This window comes from Fukomys damarensis, unplaced genomic scaffold, assembly GCF_012274545.1.
Source record: "Fukomys damarensis isolate Sample0158 unplaced genomic scaffold, DMR_v1.0_HiC HiC_scaffold_15, whole genome shotgun sequence".
Classification (NCBI taxonomy): Eukaryota; Metazoa; Chordata; class Mammalia; order Rodentia; family Bathyergidae; genus Fukomys; species Fukomys damarensis.
Genome location: NW_022900927.1, coordinates 57494821 through 57514014, shown reverse-complemented (window position 1 = coordinate 57514014; position 19194 = coordinate 57494821). Strand labels below are relative to the sequence as shown.

The window sequence follows — 19194 nt, the reverse complement described above, 5'->3', positions numbered from 1 at the left end:
AAACAGAGGGAGAGAACTGTGAAAGCAACTATCTCTGTGCCCTGAAGAGTATTACTTTCCAGATTGTGAAGGGCACCCTAAATGTCCAGCACCAGGGATGAGAGACAGACACGGAGGCACATCATAGAATTTCAGTACACGGGGCACAGAAGAAAACCCCACAGCTTCAAAGCCACAAAGACCTGAGATCCCGCCACTGGATCTATACACGAAGAAAATGAGTATGCCAAAGACGGAGCTGCCCTTTAGTGCATTTACAGCTCTATTAACAATGGCCATGGAGTCAACTTAGTTTCCATCAACTGATGGATGGGTAAAGGAAGTACATTCATAATGGGATATGTTTCAGCTATGTAATGGGATGAAATTCTGTCATTTGGGACAGCAGGAATGAACCTGAGGACATAATGTTACTTGAAATAAGCCAGACCCCAAAAAAACAACTCCCACAAAACGCCACTGCTATGAGGAATCGGTAAGTCAATTGCACAGAAGTTAAGAGTAGAATGGTGACTACCAGAAGCATGGGTGGATTGGAGGGAGGTGAGGAGTTGTTGGTCAAAGAATATATAATTATAGTTAGAGAGGAAGAATATACATTTTTTTTCCTTTGGTACAAGGATTGAACTCAGGACCCTGCACTTGTGAGGCAGGTGGTGGCACCACTGAGCTAAATCCCTGGTCCAGGAAGAACATTCTAAGTGTGTTCAGATTAGGAAAATATATAGAGACAGACAGTAGATAAGCAACCGCAAGGTGGGGGGAGGTGAGAAGGATAAAAACTGTTCAATTTTATGAATAGAAAACATAAGTGCTAAAATAAAAACTTCTTTTCAGGCATTTTAAATCATTTTACCGCCTGGATAATTTCTGTTCATCTATTGCAACCCTGTCGGCATCGCGGGAGAACATTATCACAGTGCTGGGTAGGGGAAGGGTAATAAGGGAAAAGAAAAAAATGTGAGAAAATGAAAAGATGGAAATAAAGTCTTTGTAAATGGGGAGGGGAGGAGGGGGTGAAGGGAGGGCAGGAACAAGGGGAAAAATGAGAATCACGACCTGTCATGTAAAGGTACAAGATCCCAATTATGAATGTAACTGTACTGCATACCTAAAATGTACCAATAAACTCAATGAGGGGAAAAAAAAGAATAAAAATAGGTAAATATGTGCAGAAAAATAAAAATAAAAATGCTCCTTAAGATCTAAGTCATTGATTCCCTGACATTAATATTCTTAGAACCACAATTTGAAAACTACTGAAGTAAATTCCCCTAAAAGAAATCATAGATTCACTGTTGTTTTTTGTTTTGCTTTGTTTGTACTAGGGATCACACACCGTGAGGCAGGTGGCAGAACCACTGGCAAGGATGTGACCTGAAAAGAATGGAAGGAAAGTACAGAGGGTTACCCATGGGTTCCGTGTTTCCAAATTCAACTAACAGACGGTTCAGAGTATTTGGGGAAAAAAATTTCTCTTTAGTTGTGTTTAATATGTACACAGTTTTTTTCTAAAAGCAATACAGCCTAACAACTCTTACATGCATAACATTCATATTGGATTGGGTATTCTAAGGAATCTAGGGGTGATTTGAAGTATATGAGAGGACATGTGTAGGTTATGTGCAATATGATGCCGTTTTATAAAAGAGACTTGAGCATGTGTGGACTTTAGTATACTGGAGCCTATCCCCAGCAGATACCAGGGGATGAATGTTTTTTTCAAACACAGAGGAAATAGCTTCAAGTTTATCTGGGAAGTGATATATGCTAAAGTTTTTCCTTTTATCTGAATAGAAACAGATATATAATTGGCCAACAGTTAGTAGCAGGTTTCCAGCCTAAGGAAACAGGATGAAGGGCCCAGTGTGGGAAGCGATGGCAGAGAACAAAGAGAAGTAGGCCCAGTAGGTTTCCTGATTTGACAGGGGTCACGTGAGTCAAGGAGCTGCAGAAGCTACCAGCAGCACAACTAGAGGGGACAACACTCAAGTGCTGGGAAAGGCCAGAGTAGGCCAACAGAGAAGACAGAAAGCAAATAAAAATGCTGAACAGGGAAGAACTATATGGCAAATATCTTATGGGAAAAAAAGCCTGAGGCTCTTCTTAGAGGAAGCAGCAATCAAAGGAATTCTATAGCAGAATGTTCCTCTGCAAAAAGCTATATTGACCAACTGTTCCATTTTTAAAAGCTTGACCCATTTTCAAGACTCTCCTGGAATCTGAATCACTGTTCAATCTCCAGTAGTTCAGAGATTGATGCCTGCTACTGTTCAAATTATTAAGGCCAAGTTAAACTTTATACCTTGGGAAAATTTAGCTCCATCATTATACTACATACCATGGGTTCTGTTTCTTCTGGAGGTCGATCCAGGGGAGGGATGTACCACTGAAAGCAAAGTTCTTTGCCTAAAGCTTGTGTTGCCATTTCTGCTGACATCTTGTCCACAAAATATTGGTTGGCAAAAGGCCTCAAAGATAAAACAGACTGTAGAGAATTGTCACGATATAGCTAAAGAATAACAGCAACAACAAAAATCTATGTCAGTTAAATTACTGATAATGAACTAATCAATATTTCAAGCAATTTAATTGGCTACACTGGAAAATTCTGGGAATTGTCTCAGCTTGTGTCATATGAAGGTAGATCTTAGAAATTTCCCTGGATTACCACAAAGTAGATTCTCCTAAATAAAAATATGCTTTCGAAGCTAATGAACTCAACAAATGTCTTCTACTTCGGTGAGCCTTCCAAAGTGAAGATCTACGGGGGAAAATGCCCATGCAATCATTTCAACCTAAGTCACCACAGTTTCCAAGAAATATCTTCTATTTTATTTCTTGTTTTACTCATTGGCAAATACAGTGAGGATGTATTGCTACCCTAATTTCCAATAGCACTGCCGTAAGCACAGTAAGACACAGTTTTTGCTCTGAAAGGTTAAAATCCCTTCCTCTCATTCCTTTTTGAAATGAATGTGGTGGACTGGTAAGTTTAAAACTTGGGCAAGTTTCTTTTGTGGAACTTGGTCATGTAATAAGGAAGGAGTCTTCCAGAAACATAAAGGCATGAGTGCAACTGCCCACTTTATAAATTCTTTTGTAAGGCAGCTAAGAAAGCAAAGCATGGTTGCTGCTTATCAACAAAATAATAGGCTAACCACAGAGATAATGATGGGGAAAACAATATCTCAGGTCTAAAAACAACAGAGTCCTAGCTATTTTAGAAGTCAGCTTCTCATTATTCTCAAGATCATAGCATAGTAGCTGGGAAGCAGTTTCTGTTCCCCTCTTTCTGACATTTGAGGCATCTCAAGGTTTGGGGATTAAGGGGAACCTGTCAGTGCCAGAAAGAAATGTTTTGTGTTTTATAAGCCCTTGTCCCTTCTATTATTTCTGAGTCTATTCAAGATATAATACGACTGTGAATACAAGTCTTCGAAATAAAATAAAAAGAGACACTGACCTTTCAAGTTGTCTACTGATAAAAGAAAAAAAAAGATGCTTTGACTGAAGGTAATATTAAATGTGAAAACTTTTAAAAACTGCCCAGACACATCATCATGAAAGCATATTATAAGCCAGAAGTCTCTCTCATAAGCAAAATTTTTATGGTTAAGTAGACATTAAAAGTGCTCAGTGAAGACTTACAATAAATGATTCAAAACATAATTTCTCATTTTTTCATATGCAAGTAACTTTCAGAGATTCTAAAAATTTTAGTCAAGAACTCATATTTATTGCTAGCTAAGCATAAAAAATGAAAGCAAATAGCTTTTATTTCAGTAAATGCAGCATCTGATAACATGATGGTCTAACAATGATTTATTGTAACAGAAGTCCATACGAAAATAATCATTTAATTTTCTATCATTTTAAAAATAGCATAATATCCAGTTGCTAAGGGATTGATTACTTATGATCTGTTTATGAGTATTTTTATATGCTGCCTTTCTACTTTGAAAAAAGTAAAAATAACAGACCTACTCCATGAACCTTAAGTTGTCACAGTTCTATAAACTACAAACTATTCTGTGCTATTCAAATATTTGATTTTGCACAGATGATCACGGGCAGGCACACAGTCTAGAAGCATTGTATACAATTTTAATCATCTTCCTTTTTTGGAATTTCTAATGTAATTTGTTTGGCACCTTTGTTTTTCCATCACAAAGCCCTAACACACTTGACAATACCCAGATTTATACAACTGATGAGCACAACATGGCAATGAACATTCTGGAAAAGCACCTACTTCTTTCTGGGGGGAAAAGCAGGTTGAAGTATCAAATTATGGAAAGAGTTTGATGGAAATAGCCTCCTGAGTGATTAAAGGCTCAAAAATGTTATTATAAAAATCAGCCAAGCTTGGCGTTTATATAAAAAATATCCAAAAGGCTTCATGCTCGTTAGCTGTCTACCCCAGCGAAACAAACACATGATTAGGTAGCTTGCACCTGCCAGGCAAGCGACAGTGATCTCCAGAGCTGATTATCTTGGGAAGGTGTTACACTAATTACATCAAAAAAGAGCAAACAGGGTGAGACAACTCTTTGATAACCCCGCTGCCATTAGAAATGCCGCATGTATTTGCAACATATTCAAACTTGTACCTCTGGATCATCGTCGTTCGGAACTGGGTCACGCATGGCAGGCTACCTACCCTTCATACAAAATATTCTAGCAGAGCTCCTTTCAAAAGTGTACTTAAGTAGTCACACATATTAGTTTCCAAAGTCTTCTCCAATGTGTGCAAGAATGCACCCAGCATTCTATTCTTCTCAGCCTTCCCATCCCCTGCCTACTCCTTCAAAACCACCCTGAGGTCCAGGACACATGATAGTAACCCTTAAAGGGAGTCTCCATTCTCAGGAGGGCTAATCAGAATCCGGTGTTAGATGGAAACAATCTCTCCCCACGGCTACTCTTTCTTCATACATTCCTGGACATCCCATGTCCTTACTCCTCTCCTTGCAGAGGAGTTACTTGATTGGTGACTTTGACAAAAATGAACTTTAGCGGAGTGAACATTCTCTGTTTCTTCATGCAACAGATTTTTAAGGGGCCTGTTCCCATATGAGGATGCCTAGAATGACCCAATGATACATCTGTCTACTTAGGTATTCATACAGTTGTGAATGTATACATAATAAATGATTTTTATTGAACGTTTATACCAAAGGTACAGAAATTGAGGAAGGTTTGGCTCTCAGAATAGTTTTACTGTTGGGTGGTGATACTGAAATTTGTGTAACTTCTTGGCAAAACAGCTGCCTGAAAGGTGTTGCTTTGTGCAGAAATCTAGAAAATCCTGAGAAAGTTTGAAGATTTTATTATAACAAGAAGACGGAACATTTAAAATGTGAACTGTCCTGAAAATCCTCCCTTTCTTGTCAGCATTTCTACATCATAAAACAGTAATGAGCTTTCTTAAGAACTCTGAAGAGCTAGAAACTTTTGGGCTAAGGTAGAGGTTAATAAGCTTCCTTTGGAAATACATGGATAATTCTAATAAATTTTAAATAGATATAAAATGTTTTAAAGCCTTACCTTGGCCGATGATTCATCTGAGGCTTTTTCTGAATCAGCCAGATTTTCCATTCCTTGAAGAAGTTCCTTTGGAAATTCATCGATACAAGAAGAAGAATACAGATGTAAGAATTTTTTAAGAAAAAAATGCATTTCTTTTTGGCGCAAAATCAGTTCATTGTTATGAAGGGATGTGAGAAGAGTATCATCCGGCAAAGAGATTCCAGATCCTGGTGTTGCAGAGGCTTAAGAAAAAAACAAACAAACAAACAAACGTTTATTTAGGCTCATGTTAGGAACATGAGGAATAAGCTCAATACCGTTGATATTTGCTCACCAACCTCCATGCTGTACACCCACAGGAGCTAAAGGCTGCCAATCACCTCTGTCTTTAGACCTCATACACTAATGGATCTACTTTTGCCTCAGAAAAGAAAGAAAATGTCAGAGCTGCCTATAGACACTGCTTCCAGTTTCAAGAATTAACAATGGAACTGTACATCGTGTCTTTCTATTTGGAAGGCCCCCCAAATGGACTCTTTTGGGTAGAGGTAATTTATCTGAAAGGTAATCTCGAGGATCACCAGTAAAGGGAGGGGTAAAGTAAAACACAGGAAACAAAGAAGAGTGAAGAAAGACAAGAAAAGAAATGGATGGGCTGCAGCCACAGACTACGAGGGCTCCATCCTGGTGGGACCTTCGCACAACCATGAAGAACAGTGCCCGCAGGAGACAGAGAAGACATTCAATGGAATGTTGCCCACTTCATTAGTTAAAGGTTCATCCTGGGTATGTGGAATCCCTGATACGTCCAGGGTTGGGGTGGCCTGGAGCTTCTGAGAAAGCCAGATCAGAAAAGCAGCCAGACTTGGATGCCTGCCTACTGTGAGAATTGCTGGCAGGTGAACGCAGAGGTGCATGGAGTTACTACAGGGCAGTGCATCTGGGGGTGGGCTACCTCGGTGGGCGTCCATGGCCTTCCCTGCTGAACTTCTCTTGCCCCCACCCCTTGACGAAACTTTAGCCCTGACACCTTTCTCGGTACCTGCCTGTACCACTGCTAAGTCCTGAGGACCACACGGCTGCTCTCTGACTCAACCTTCTCACGCCTGGGCTTCCCTGCCACTGGGCCCGGCATGGGTCAAACCGTCTTTTCTGATTGTTTGCTCTGGCCACGAACATCAGCGGTAGAGATGAAACACAATATATGTTATCAGAAAATGATGGGAAAGACAGGCGTGAAGCAGATTCCATCCCCTTTTCTAGATATTCTTTAGTGATTTAAAACATCAGCAACACCACCAAAAGTCCATAGAATTAAATGTCCATTTTAAGTCATACACTTCTTCTTTTTCTCATACTTGAATCTGGAAAACTCCCTAAAGCCTAAATTTTATCCTATTCACATTGTGATCAATGGTTCTTAATCATTTTGAGCCAAGGATCACATTGGTATCTCAAGAAGCCTGCGGATGCCTCCTATCATAAAATTTTCAATTTTATGAAATAAAATACGTAGACTTTCTAAGAAAACCAACTACAATGAAAGAGTATTCTATCCCAAGGTTTGTGTACCCCAAGTGAAGAAGCTTCCGAATTTTCATCTTCTGATGAGCGTTCACTCAGAACATTATGATTCTAAATAAGAAACATGCTCTAGACAAGAACTAGAAAGGAATACAATCTTTCTTGACACATCAAAGCATACCTAGCAGCTTGCTCATGTTATTAATTCTTTGCAGGTGTATATAGTATCGCAGCAGGAGGACCCACGTAATATCCACTTTGGTCTGAGTGTTTTCTGTAGCAACTGTGCCGTCACACAAATCATCATTTTGGTACAAAAATGCAGAGCAAGTCTGGAAGGTGACTTGGTAGTTGTCTGAAAGTTTAAAAAACACCATAACACAATGTTATGCTTTCCTTGAAAAACAATCACATACAGGAAAAGAGCATAACTCATAAAGTCTGACACAACCACACGTTCAATTAAATTTTTGTTGTTTCACAAAGATTCTAAACACAATTAAAAGATGAACAGTGGGCTGTGAAACAATATTTGAAACACACATGAATTATTTTTCTCTAATATATCCAAACAGTCTTGCACCAATCAATGAGAAAATTTCAAGTGCAATTCATAGCAAAGTGAACCCAAATGACAAAAAAGATTAGGCACACTAAAAATCAGGCAAATGCAAAGTAAGATGAAGTACCATTTCACATTCCTCAGGAATTGGCAGGCTAAAACCCCAAAAGAACACATATTACTAAGAATCTGAAGAAACTGAAATATTTATTATGCTACTTGTAAGAACAACTTCTTGGGAAAACAATTTGGTAGGATCTAATAAAGCAAAAAACTGCACATACTTGTAGGTGTACACAAAAGCTGGTCAAAGGTGTTCATGAGAGTTCTGTCACAGAGATTAAGGCTATTTTGAAAAATAAAACGAGGGACTGTTCATTTGATGTCATCTATAAGGAACGAATTCGAGCTAGAAGAAAATATAGTGTAGCTTCAGTGCCAAGCCCAGTAGAACTCTTCTCTAAAGTGGGTGAACTTGTATCTCCCTGTACCCAGGTAGGTCCTCTCTAAGCTTCTCATCTTTTGAGTCTTAATTTCCTCTTTTTTAAAATGGGCACGATGAGGGTGGGTTATAAAAAGACCTTGAGAACACACAATGAGTTAACAAGCAGGTTCCAGATGTTACCGAGGATGACGGTACTGACATAGCTCTGAAGGCGCGCTCGATACAGTTCTTTACATCCATCACGCACATGCCTACAAATACGTGTGTAACATGTGATTAGAGTAGTAATTATCTCTGGGGAGAGAAGAGATGGAGATGAAAGAAATCTATGAGTAAGGACCTGTGCATGTTTTCTTGAACAATAACATGAATTTCCATGTACGGAATAGTCCCAGGGCTTTCAACATTTATAAACTTCTCCCTAATTCCCCTTCCTTCCCTCTATCCAAACCCATATCCCAGAAACAATCACTGTTTACAGTTTTGTATTAATAACCTCATAGATGTTCTTCACCATTTAAATATGCATACTATATATAATAAAGAAGGTGTTAGTTTTATACTTTGAGAGCACTGCAAGAGAGAAACTTCATTATTTATCTTTTCCACTAAATGTTATATTTTAAAATGTTTCCAAGTAAAGGTAGATAGCTATAGTTCATTGATTTTGTTCACTGCTGTTTCTGCTGTTTGTACCCAATGAAAGCACACTATATATTCTATTGCTGAGGGCCATGTGAGCTCTAATTTTGGTTTTTTGTTTTTTTTTTGTCTTTGCTGTTTTGACAAAAGCCTTCTATGAAAAATGGAGCACACATTATTCGGCACATAAGTGCACAGATAAACTGGAAATGGGAATATTAGGTAGTTCTTCAGGGTTTTCTTTTTCTTCTATCTTGACTTTTTCTTTTCCATATCAATTTTAGCATTAGTTTTCCAAATTCTATAAAATAAAACCTTCTGAAATTGCTATCGGAACTTCATTACATTTACAGACCAATTTAGGAAGACTTCACATCTTACCAATATTGAGTGTTTTAACTATAAAATAGTATGTTTTCTTACCTTTTTTCCATAATATTTTAAAACCATTTCTTTATCATTTTTGTTAGAGTAATTAGAGGTTTTATGTTTTATAGCTATTATGGTCTTTTTAAAAATATGTTATCCATTTAAAATATATAGAAATAAAATCTCATATCCAGCAATCTTACAAAAATGTTCTTATTGCTACAGTTTTGGAGAATTATCTATATGAATAAGCCACAGCCAATGACAGTTTTTTTCTTCTTTCTCATTTATATACCCTTATTTCTTTTTTTCTCCCTTATTTTGCAAGGAAGAATTTCCAGAATAATTTTGGATCAAAGTGGTGAGTGACAGCATTTTTACTCCTCTTTTTAAAGAAGATCTTGCTGTATTTAAATACTAAATATAAGCCCAGTAAGTTTTTTTTTCCACTTGTAACTTTTTCAAGTTAAGGATATTTCCTTTAATTTTTAGTTTTAGATTCATCAAGGACTAAATTTTATGTAAGTTTTCTGCACTTCTTTGATATGATTATTTTTCTCTTTTAATCAGTTAATGTAATGGCTTAGTTCAACAGATTTTCTAATATTGAATTATATTTGCATTTCTGGAAATAATCCAATTTACCATGATGTATCTTTCAACGTGCTGCTTATCTTCATTAGTTATTTACATGATCAAAAATAAAATTTTCTCTCCCTTTGAAGCAAGTATTTTTAATCATTTCTACTTGTGTGCTTCTAAAGGTTAGTTACAGTTCTTAAAATAATTTCATTGCACCAATTTGTCGGTTTTATAAAAGTGTTTATTGACTTTCTTCTGTAACAGATGAGATACGAGCACGCACAAGCACTTCTCTGTACTTCCAAAATTTTACAGTTACATCACCACGTTTAGTTCCCCGATGTTCATTTATCAACCACGTTCTAAAAGCTTTCTCTGAAGTTCCGCTAAATACAGACACTATCTCTTGAGGTTTTACTGTGCGCCCCAATAGGACCTGCACCATTCGCTCCCTTCTTCTGCTAGGCTTTCTGTTTCGAGGTTTGTAACGTTTGCCTTCTGCTGTTCATAACAAACCCCAACTTGTCCTGTCTCTAAGTTGGAAAAATAACACCTCATTATGACGTCACGAGATCAGGGCACTTCCACGTGACCAACTTCTTCTGTGTCACAACCTTGTGACCACAAACTACCAGGTTCTCAGCGCGAAGATAAAGCGGACTGTTCTGTATCATGTCCTTTTCTAATTCGCTTTGTGTTTGGACTACGAATTCTTAGAGAATATTTCCCACTAGAACTTCTGTGCATCATGGGGTGGGGGTGCTGAGAAAAGTAATATTGCATTCTTCACCACATTCTTAATATTATCTGGCTTTTGGGTCATTTCATCTGCTAGAATCCATTTTTGCCTCCTGAAGACATTTTTGAGATTATTACGAACTTGCCATTCTGCTTTGTACTGATGAATTTCTAGCCTGCTGCAAAGTTGGCAATACTAAAGGCCCTACTCTTCCCTCTCTCCTATCCTCCTTATTTGCTCTTTCCCTTCCTTCCTTCATTCCTCCCTTCATCTTACATCCACTTCTTTCTTCATTTGCAACCTTGTATGCTAGGATATATCCTTAAATAGCATCCTAAAAAAAATAAAGAAAAAAATCAAAAATAAACCATTTTCACTGGGTATGGCAATGCATACTTGTAATCTCAGCACTCTGGGAGGCTGAGGCAGGAGGGTCACAAGTTCTAGTCTAACCTAGACAATTTAGTGAAACCCTGTCCCAAAGTAAAAATTAAAATGTAGAGGGATACATAACTCAGGGCAAAGACCCTTGGTTTAATCCCTACTACCTCAAAGAAAAAGTAAACCACTTACACACTCACAAGGCTTGTATACTTGTCACTTAGGTAAACACACAATTCTGGTACAGATTCATTTCTCTTAAAACCCCAAAGGCCTTGCTCACTGCTTTCTAGCCTCTGAGGGGCTAGATGGGGAGTCTGATACTAGCCAAGTTCTCTTCCTTTCCAGTTCACCGGCCCTTCCTCTCCAGTGAAATATTTTTAATCAACTAATTATCCTTCATGATTTAAAATTTCTTTTGCGGTCCAGATCTAGATGCTTTGTTTTGGGTTTTGTTGTTATTGATGTTTATTTTTTCATTAATGATGTTTGGAAAATGGTAGAACTTTTCAACTTGAAGACTCAACTCTCCCTTTAGCCCTGAAAAACTACTTTTATATTAATTTCTGTGATGATTGCTTTCTATTTATTTTCTCCCTTATCAGACACTAACTCTTGAGTGTCTATTAATTATTGGGAGAATTGTGAAACATTTCCTAACTCTCCTCTCTCTCTCTCTCTCTCTCTCTCTCTCTCTCTCTCTCTCCCTCTCCCTCTCTCTCTCTCTCTTTCTGTGACAGGTATACCCTGTAGTATTGTGAAGAAAGGTGGTCATTTCAATATATGATCCTAGGGTACTATATCTATGTGCAAAAATAAAATATTGACTTCAGGTTCATACTCAAGAATGAACTCCAGATGAACTGTAGTTCTAAATGGAAAAGGTAAAACAAAAATAGAACATTTTTGTGTAGAAAAAATTTATAAAACTGAAGACCTAAAGCACAATTCAAAAAAGATTTATAAATTAGAAAATATTAAAATTACAAACTTTGGTGACCTTACAATGCCATTAACACAATGAAAAGGCAAAAAAACAGTGGGAAAAATATTTGCAATCCATATAATATACAAAGCGATCATATTCCGAATATATAAAGAACTCTTCCGTATGTCTAAGACAAAGACAGAAAAATGTGCATTGTTCTTGAATAAGGGGTCCCCTCCAAAAAAAATCTAGCAATAGCCAACATACTTTATAAAACAATGTTCTATTTCTTTAGTCATCATGGCAAATTTTAAATTAAAACCACCTGGAGAACATCTGGCAGTGGCCACTAAAGCTGAAAACACATATGCCCTATGGGCTAGGAATTCCACTCTCTTGCACACACATCCAAATGTACACATCTGTGCACAAAATGTGATATGCAAGTACATTCACAGCAGCATTACTCACGACACCCCAAATGTTTAGCAAAGTTGAATGAATAATAAATTGTGCTACAGTATCACATCCACAAAAGGGATGAGTCTCACAAACAGAATGTTGAACAAAAGAAGTCAGACAAAAGGATTCAGACTGTGTTATTTCATTTACACAAAATGAAGAAGCTGGCCAAACTAATTTATCTGTTAGAAATCAGAAGGAAAGCGGTTAGTAGAGGCCAGAAAGGGACATGATACAGATGTCCACGTTGCTGGTTTTGTTCTATTTCTTGACCCAGTGATGATTACATGAGTGTTTCCTTTGTGATAACTAAACAAGCTGTACCCTTGTGATTTGTGTTCTTTTCTGCATCTGTGTGATAACACAATAAGGTATTTGTTTTTAAAAAAAACAATTTTGATTTTTAGTTTGAAAATGTTCATGTAATATCGGCACATCCTCTTTTCCACTTGGAAGTCATCCCAAAACAACAAAGAAAACAAGTGACAAAGATACAAATTCTATTTAGAAAAAAATCGGGGGAGAGCCAAAATCCAAAACTACAAAATATATGGAGCCATGCCCAACACAGTTCATCAAAGAGAGTACAAAGGAGGCAGATGCTGATACCGAGGTATAAATCTTAGAAAGAAACAGCAAAGTCTACTTCTTAATGACGGGCCACACATTTCTGAGTAGTATTACAGTGTCAGTTGGGATGATTCATAGCTTAAAGAAATAGGAGTTAGAATTTAAACATAACATGTGCTGGGTCAAAAGTTATTTGTTATAGCCTTTCAAACAAAAAACAAAAAAATCAAAAGAGCATCATATAAACTTACTATAATGCACTGGCTAGACAACTGCACACGAAATCCCAGATGCTCATAAGCTCTGTAGAGGTGTCACTCTGAGTGCATATCCTAAGGCCTAGGACCTGTGTTCTGTTTGCAGTAATCACCACTAGATAACAATCATAGCACTTGGTAAAATAACTTGGCAGACTAAAGCCATAGCTGCAAACATGAAGACTCCATTCGTAACTCATGGGCAGAATTATACTCTTGCATTACAGATGGCTCAGATTTACAGATGTGGCTGGCCTTGCAGTTTTGCTTACATTTATCAAATAGTATTATTAGTACTAATTATTCAGAGGGGATCTCTTTGCTTGTGAATGATTGGCAATAATGCAAGCAAAGTACTCAAAGTATTAAAGAACTGTTGGAATTTAATGGTCTATCTTGGAACATCTGTGCTGCTATTTGCGCTGTTGGTACAGAAGCCACGGTGAGTGGTGCCGGGTTCTTAGCAGGAACCTAGGAAGACAGGGCACCAAGTGTGGGGGGGTCCTTCTGCTCTTCATGTTAAATGACTACATTCATAAAAATGCCACATCCACTTCAGATTCTCCTGGATGGAGCAGGAAAAGTTACCAATGCCATGAACTCTCTACCCCTTTCATGTTCTGCAGTAAGACGGACAGCACATGCAGTGCTTCTGCTGGATCCTGGAGTCCAAGACTATGTGCTGAGTTGGAACCTGAATGCACTCTTCCACTCCCCTACCTCAGGGAACACCATTTTCACTCGAAGAAACAACTCATAAGACAGTGTTTTTGGTCTTATGTAGGTGGCAAATATTTTCTCAACAATGAATGAACATCAAGAAAAATAAGTGGCAATACTTGTGACCCATGGAAAAAATCCAAGTTTTCAACTCAAAATTCTGAATTTTGAAAATGTTGTGTTTACCACCATTATGGTTTAGAAGTAGAATATCCCTCAAAAGCCTCAAGGGTTCAGAGGTGGAGTCTTGGAAGGCGACTGGATCACAGGAGCGCGAGGCCCGTCAGCTAAGGTGCGTTAGCGGGTGGGGCCAGGTGGAAGAGGCGGGTCACGGGGCTGTGCCTTTGCAGCCTCTACCCTCCCCAGGCCTTTTCTGCTTCCCACCTGCCGTGAGGTGAACAGGCATCCTCTGTCTCGGCTGCCCACCATGACATTTCTGTCTTGGAGCCAGCCATAAACTAAGACTCCAAAACCGTCAACCAAAAAACTGAACTCTCCTCCTTAAAACTGTGGGTATTGGGTATTTTGTCCCAGCAATAAGAAACTGATTAGTACGACTGCTATGAACTTTCTAATGCTTAGTCTTCTCTAATAGAAACGGCAATGATATTTTAAATTTTTGATTTTTAAAATATTGTCTAAGGAAATGTACCAGTATTGCAGAAGTTCTGCATAGCTCAGGAACCAATGTTTTCTAAATGTCTAAATATACAATATTATATAATTAAGCAAGAGTAAAAGATCCACTCAGACTGCAAGACAAACGAATGGATTTTAATGTAACAAGAGTACAAATGCTTCATGATAAGGTTTCAGAGTTGACACTGGAATTAACATTTAAGAAACTACCACTTAGCCAGGTCTGATTTGCTATGATAGAATATCCATAATTATCTGAAGAAGCTCTTAAAATACTCCTCATTTTCTCACTACGTATTTATGTGAGGCTGGATTTTTACTTATTTAACGAAAACATTATATTGCAATAGACTGATTGCAAAAGTAGGCATGAGAGTTCAACTACTTTTATTTAGGCAAACATAGAAGAGATTTGGAATGTATTATTTATGTTAACTTGTAATTGATTTATTACTACTCTTAAATTAATAAACTTTAATTTTCACCTTCAATTTATAATAGAACTTTATTTTTCTATAGTAGTAGATTCATTTAAAGTCTTTTACCATTACTGAAACAAATTTAAGTAAATTATATTTCCAAGAAGATTATAAACTTTACAGAGCTTTTCAAATTTATTTGCTTGGCATTTAAAAAAGAAAATTTCTAATAGTTGAATTTCTCAATATCAGTGATTACTTTCCTCTTAACATTTGTCATTTGTGAGGGTTTTTGCTTTAATTAATCTTCTTTTTTTTAAATTAATCTACTTTAAAAAGTTAAATAATAGTTTAGTAGGTTCCCTCCCCCAGATAACAACTTTTCTTACAGTTTCTGATTTTTAATCTATTATATACATATTATAAAATGATACAAAGTAATATCAAACATACCTCTAATATTAATAAGTTTAAATAAATTAAAGCCCTGTTTTTAGAAAAATACTGTCAGGTTTTATAATAAAAATGCAACTCTATGTACTAGATGATAGGCATATTTAAAATAAAATTTCTTAGAAAGGCTTAAAATAAAAAGGATAGGCAAATATGCAGTAGGAAAATGTATTCAAAAGAAATTAATATTTATGAACTTAGTTATCAGACAAGGTAAAATTCCGGTCAAAAGGTGAAACAAAAGTAGGACTTTGGTAATGGTTAGGGTGTGATTCACAATAAAGACATAACAGTTAAGAATATTCATACCCCAAGTAACATAGTTTCAACAATAGGGAAACAAAAACTACATCTACAAAAGGATAAGCTGATACGTAGTAGGAAATTTATGCTAATACATATTAAATTATTATTATAAATCTATAATAATTGAAAGCATACAACAGATTAATAGGAATTAAAAGTGAAGTACAGCAATAAGGTAGCCATGTGGAAAACCTAAATTTATATCCATTTGATACACTGTATGTATTCCTCCTAATAGAATCCCATAAATTACTGAAATAATGTGATAGGAAGGACTTTTTAACTATGACAGAAATCCAGAAGCTGTCAAAGAAAATATTAATAATTCCTGCTACCTAGAAACAAAGTTTCTTCATGAGGCAAAAATACCATCAAAGAAGTTAAATCAAAACTGAAAAATTAGAAAAAAAAGTTTACAAATAACAAGTGTTGACTTCTGTAATAAAAGGCTTCTGTAAATACTTAAAGACAAAAATCTCAAGAAAAGATAGGCAAAGATTATGAGCATAGAATTCCTTAAAAAAAAAAAAAAAGATGTTAAAACCTCAATCTTAGTAAGAATTGCATGATTTAAAGCTGAACCTTCCAGGGCCAGGGATGCAGCTCAGCGACATAGTGCCTGCCTGGCAAGTTTGAGGTCCTGAGTGCACTAAACCTTTCCACTGCCATCATATCGAAAATTTAAACATGGGTATGGAGGAAGGGGCCTTTTATTAATTGCTGAAAGGAGTACAAACTAGAATGATGTTTTTGGAAGACTTTTAGTAAAATTTGTAAAATTTACCCTTTGTTGTACAAATTTGGCTTATGGGGATTAACCCAGTAGATGTATTAATTAGGTATAAAATAACAAATATGTATAATCGATATGCATATAATAGTGCAAAAGCTGAACCCATTTAAATTAAACACCATGGAGTATATTCTGCTACATTGAAAGATAAGCCTGCGTCATTTGTAGGAAAATGGATGCACCTTGAGACAGTATCGTTAAGTGAAATAAATCAGACACACACGCTTAAATATCACGATTTCTCTTTTATGAGAAAGCCAAAGTATAAATGAAGAGCAAAGTAAAAGATAAATAAGACCTAGGGAGAGAGATCTTTCTCAAAGGGGCAGGGGATCAGGAGGGGGAGAGGGAAGGTGGAAGGGAGGGACAGGGTTCAGAAAAGTAAATTAAAGTGTGTCATCTACTAGTACCAATTACACACAAGGCATGTACACATGTACTGCAGTATGCCCAAAAAAGAGAGAAAGAAGATCAAGAGACAGAGCAGGGCGGGAGGGAAGGAAGGGAGGAAAAAGGAATCAAGATGTATTATGTACACTTAGCAACTCCCAACAAAGAAGATAAACATTATGCACTATGCATGTATACTAATAAAAAGCAAAACTATACATATCTATCAAAAGGAGACCAATTAAGTAGTGTCTATCTAAGGGAATATTGTACAGCCATTAAAATCTCATTAAAAATCATTAAAAATCATTAAAATTTGAAAAAAAGTGTGAAGCTAAGGTGCATTAGGTTAAAGAAAAAAGAAGCATTATACTACAGTTATATTACTATTCATACTTTTTTAAGGAAAAAAGACATCTGTGTAGTGGTTCCAATGCCAGACTGACTCAACATCTAACTTTCAAATGTGTTTTCCTATGCTGACGAACATATACAAATAAAAATCACCTCCAGTGAATTTCATTACTCCAGTGAATTCACACCAGACTTGAGGTTGGAACTGGGCTAGGTGAGCTAGGCAGAGTTCAAGATACCACTGGGTGGTGTGGCTTCTAGCAAAGGTGATATGGTTCTCAAGTTCACAACTAGAGCAGGGGCTTCTTATTTTGGAGGGAACTTCCTGATTCTACTGCTTCCCTTATTAAAACACACACACACACACACACACACACATACACACACAACATACAAATAGTATGGTGTCTTAGTCATTTCTAGATACTTAGCCTAAATTTGTTTCTTTCGTCCTCTTGGTGATTTTGAAAGTCCATTTATTTGTTTGTTTGTTTATTTATTTATTTGAGAGTGAGTCTGGCTGTGTAGTTCAGCTGGCCTTGAATTCACTATGTAGCCCAAGTTGGCCTCAAACTTGCAGCAACCCTCCTGCCTCAGCCTCCTGAGTGTTGGGATAACAGATATGTACCACCACACCTGGCTTGAAAGTCCCTTTGTAAGTCTCTTTCCGTTTGAATAATCTGGAGTGGATTCTGGCCTCTACACTGAAATGCTGACAGTTTAGATAAATATGGAATATCACTAGTGGGGATACAAGACACTGATGGTGGAAGGTGGAAGATGGTCCCTTGAAGAGGTTCACATCCCCAGCCTCAGGACCTGTGACTGTGTTAGTTGAAGAACAAAAGAAAACAAGCAACGAAAAAAAACCAGATTAAAGTTGTCTATCAACTGTCCTTGACATGGAGAGACTATCCTGAGTTTTCCAGGTAGGCACAGTATCATGTCCTTATACACAGAAGCTGGAGGCAGAGGAGTGAGAATGTCAGAGAGCTGAAGATGCTACCCGGCTCTCTTCAAAGACAGAAGAAGGGTCCCAGAGCCAGGGCACTTGGGAGGCAGAGTCTGCGGAGGGCAGAGAGACCGAGGTCTGTTAGAGCTTCCAGGGGAAATCCGCCCTGCCAATGCTGGGGCTGGACAGCGAGACTCCTTCGGGATGCCTGACCTCCAAGACTACAGAAAAATAAATCTGTGTCATTTTAACCCAGTAAATTTGCAATAATTTGTTACAACAGGGAACAGGACACCCATACACTGGCAATATGGACTGCTTCTGGGCTGATTCACTGGCACAGAAGATGGAAGATGGAAATCTTCTATCTATACACTTGAGTTTCTTTAAGGTTTGCTTCTTCAGGATAAATTACCTATCCCCCAAAAATTGAACTCAAAGGAAAGAAAACAACTCTGAACATATCTGACCAATGGTCTTTAATGTCCGAGAGAAAAATTAAGACCAGTTCAACTTTGCTCCTTGTAGGAAATAGGCTTTTTTGGACTGAATGCTTATTTTCTTTCTCTTTAGAATCTAAAGGTGTTCCCAGAATCTGTCCAGATCAATCGGTGCTCGGATCATCTTCGATAGCTCCCGGAAGCGGGGAGGAAGAGAGTCTTGGACACCTGCCCTGAGATGCCTCCTACTGCCACAGTCTCCCATTGGCCCCAGCCAGGCTCTGTGGGTTTCACTGGTTGAGTTAGGACTTATGCTTATTTTTCTGCTTCCTTCACGGGTGTGAATTCCAACCTGACGACCTAGAGTGGGCTTCCCACTTCTCCCAAGGAGCATCTTTTCACTCCTAGCATAGGTGCTCGGCCTGCTTCCCTGCACCACTCAGGCAGGGTACATCTAGTCCCTGATTTGTGGACAAGCCCAGTGTAAATCCTAATTCTATACAACTGGCTGGGTCCTAACTTCCCCTCCCTGCAGGCCCCTCTTTCCAGGACCCCTCCATGAACAGGTGCTCAAATCCCAGCCACCTCTGTTAAAGCCTAATCCCACCACAGCAAAGGCCTCGGGTTTCAGCTCCTGTTTACAAATCCCCTATTTTACTGTTAACTCGAGATTTCTTTTTCTTGGTTTCAGGTTCAAGTACAAATTAACAATTTTTCCTTTGTCAACATCACTGT

General features: G+C 37.6%; 1 protein-coding gene across 9 annotated transcripts in view; it reads right to left on the bottom strand.

The window, feature by feature from the left end:
- Cfap54 (cilia and flagella associated protein 54) overlaps positions 1 to 19194 on the bottom strand; it is a 267711-nt gene that overhangs the window by 37219 nt on the left and 211298 nt on the right. For 8 of the 9 annotated variants that reach the window (XM_033763843.1, XM_010629151.2, XM_019208184.2 and 5 more), the window contains 3 exons: positions 7238 to 7411; positions 5551 to 5774; positions 2342 to 2512 (listed from right to left, as the gene is read on the bottom strand). In XM_033763843.1, coding sequence (XP_033619734.1) covers positions 2342 to 2512; positions 5551 to 5774; positions 7238 to 7411 — 569 coding nt within the window. The remainder of the gene's footprint in view (positions 1 to 2341; positions 2513 to 5550; positions 5775 to 7237; positions 7412 to 19194) is intronic. The other variant, XM_010629153.2, reaches the window with a different exon arrangement.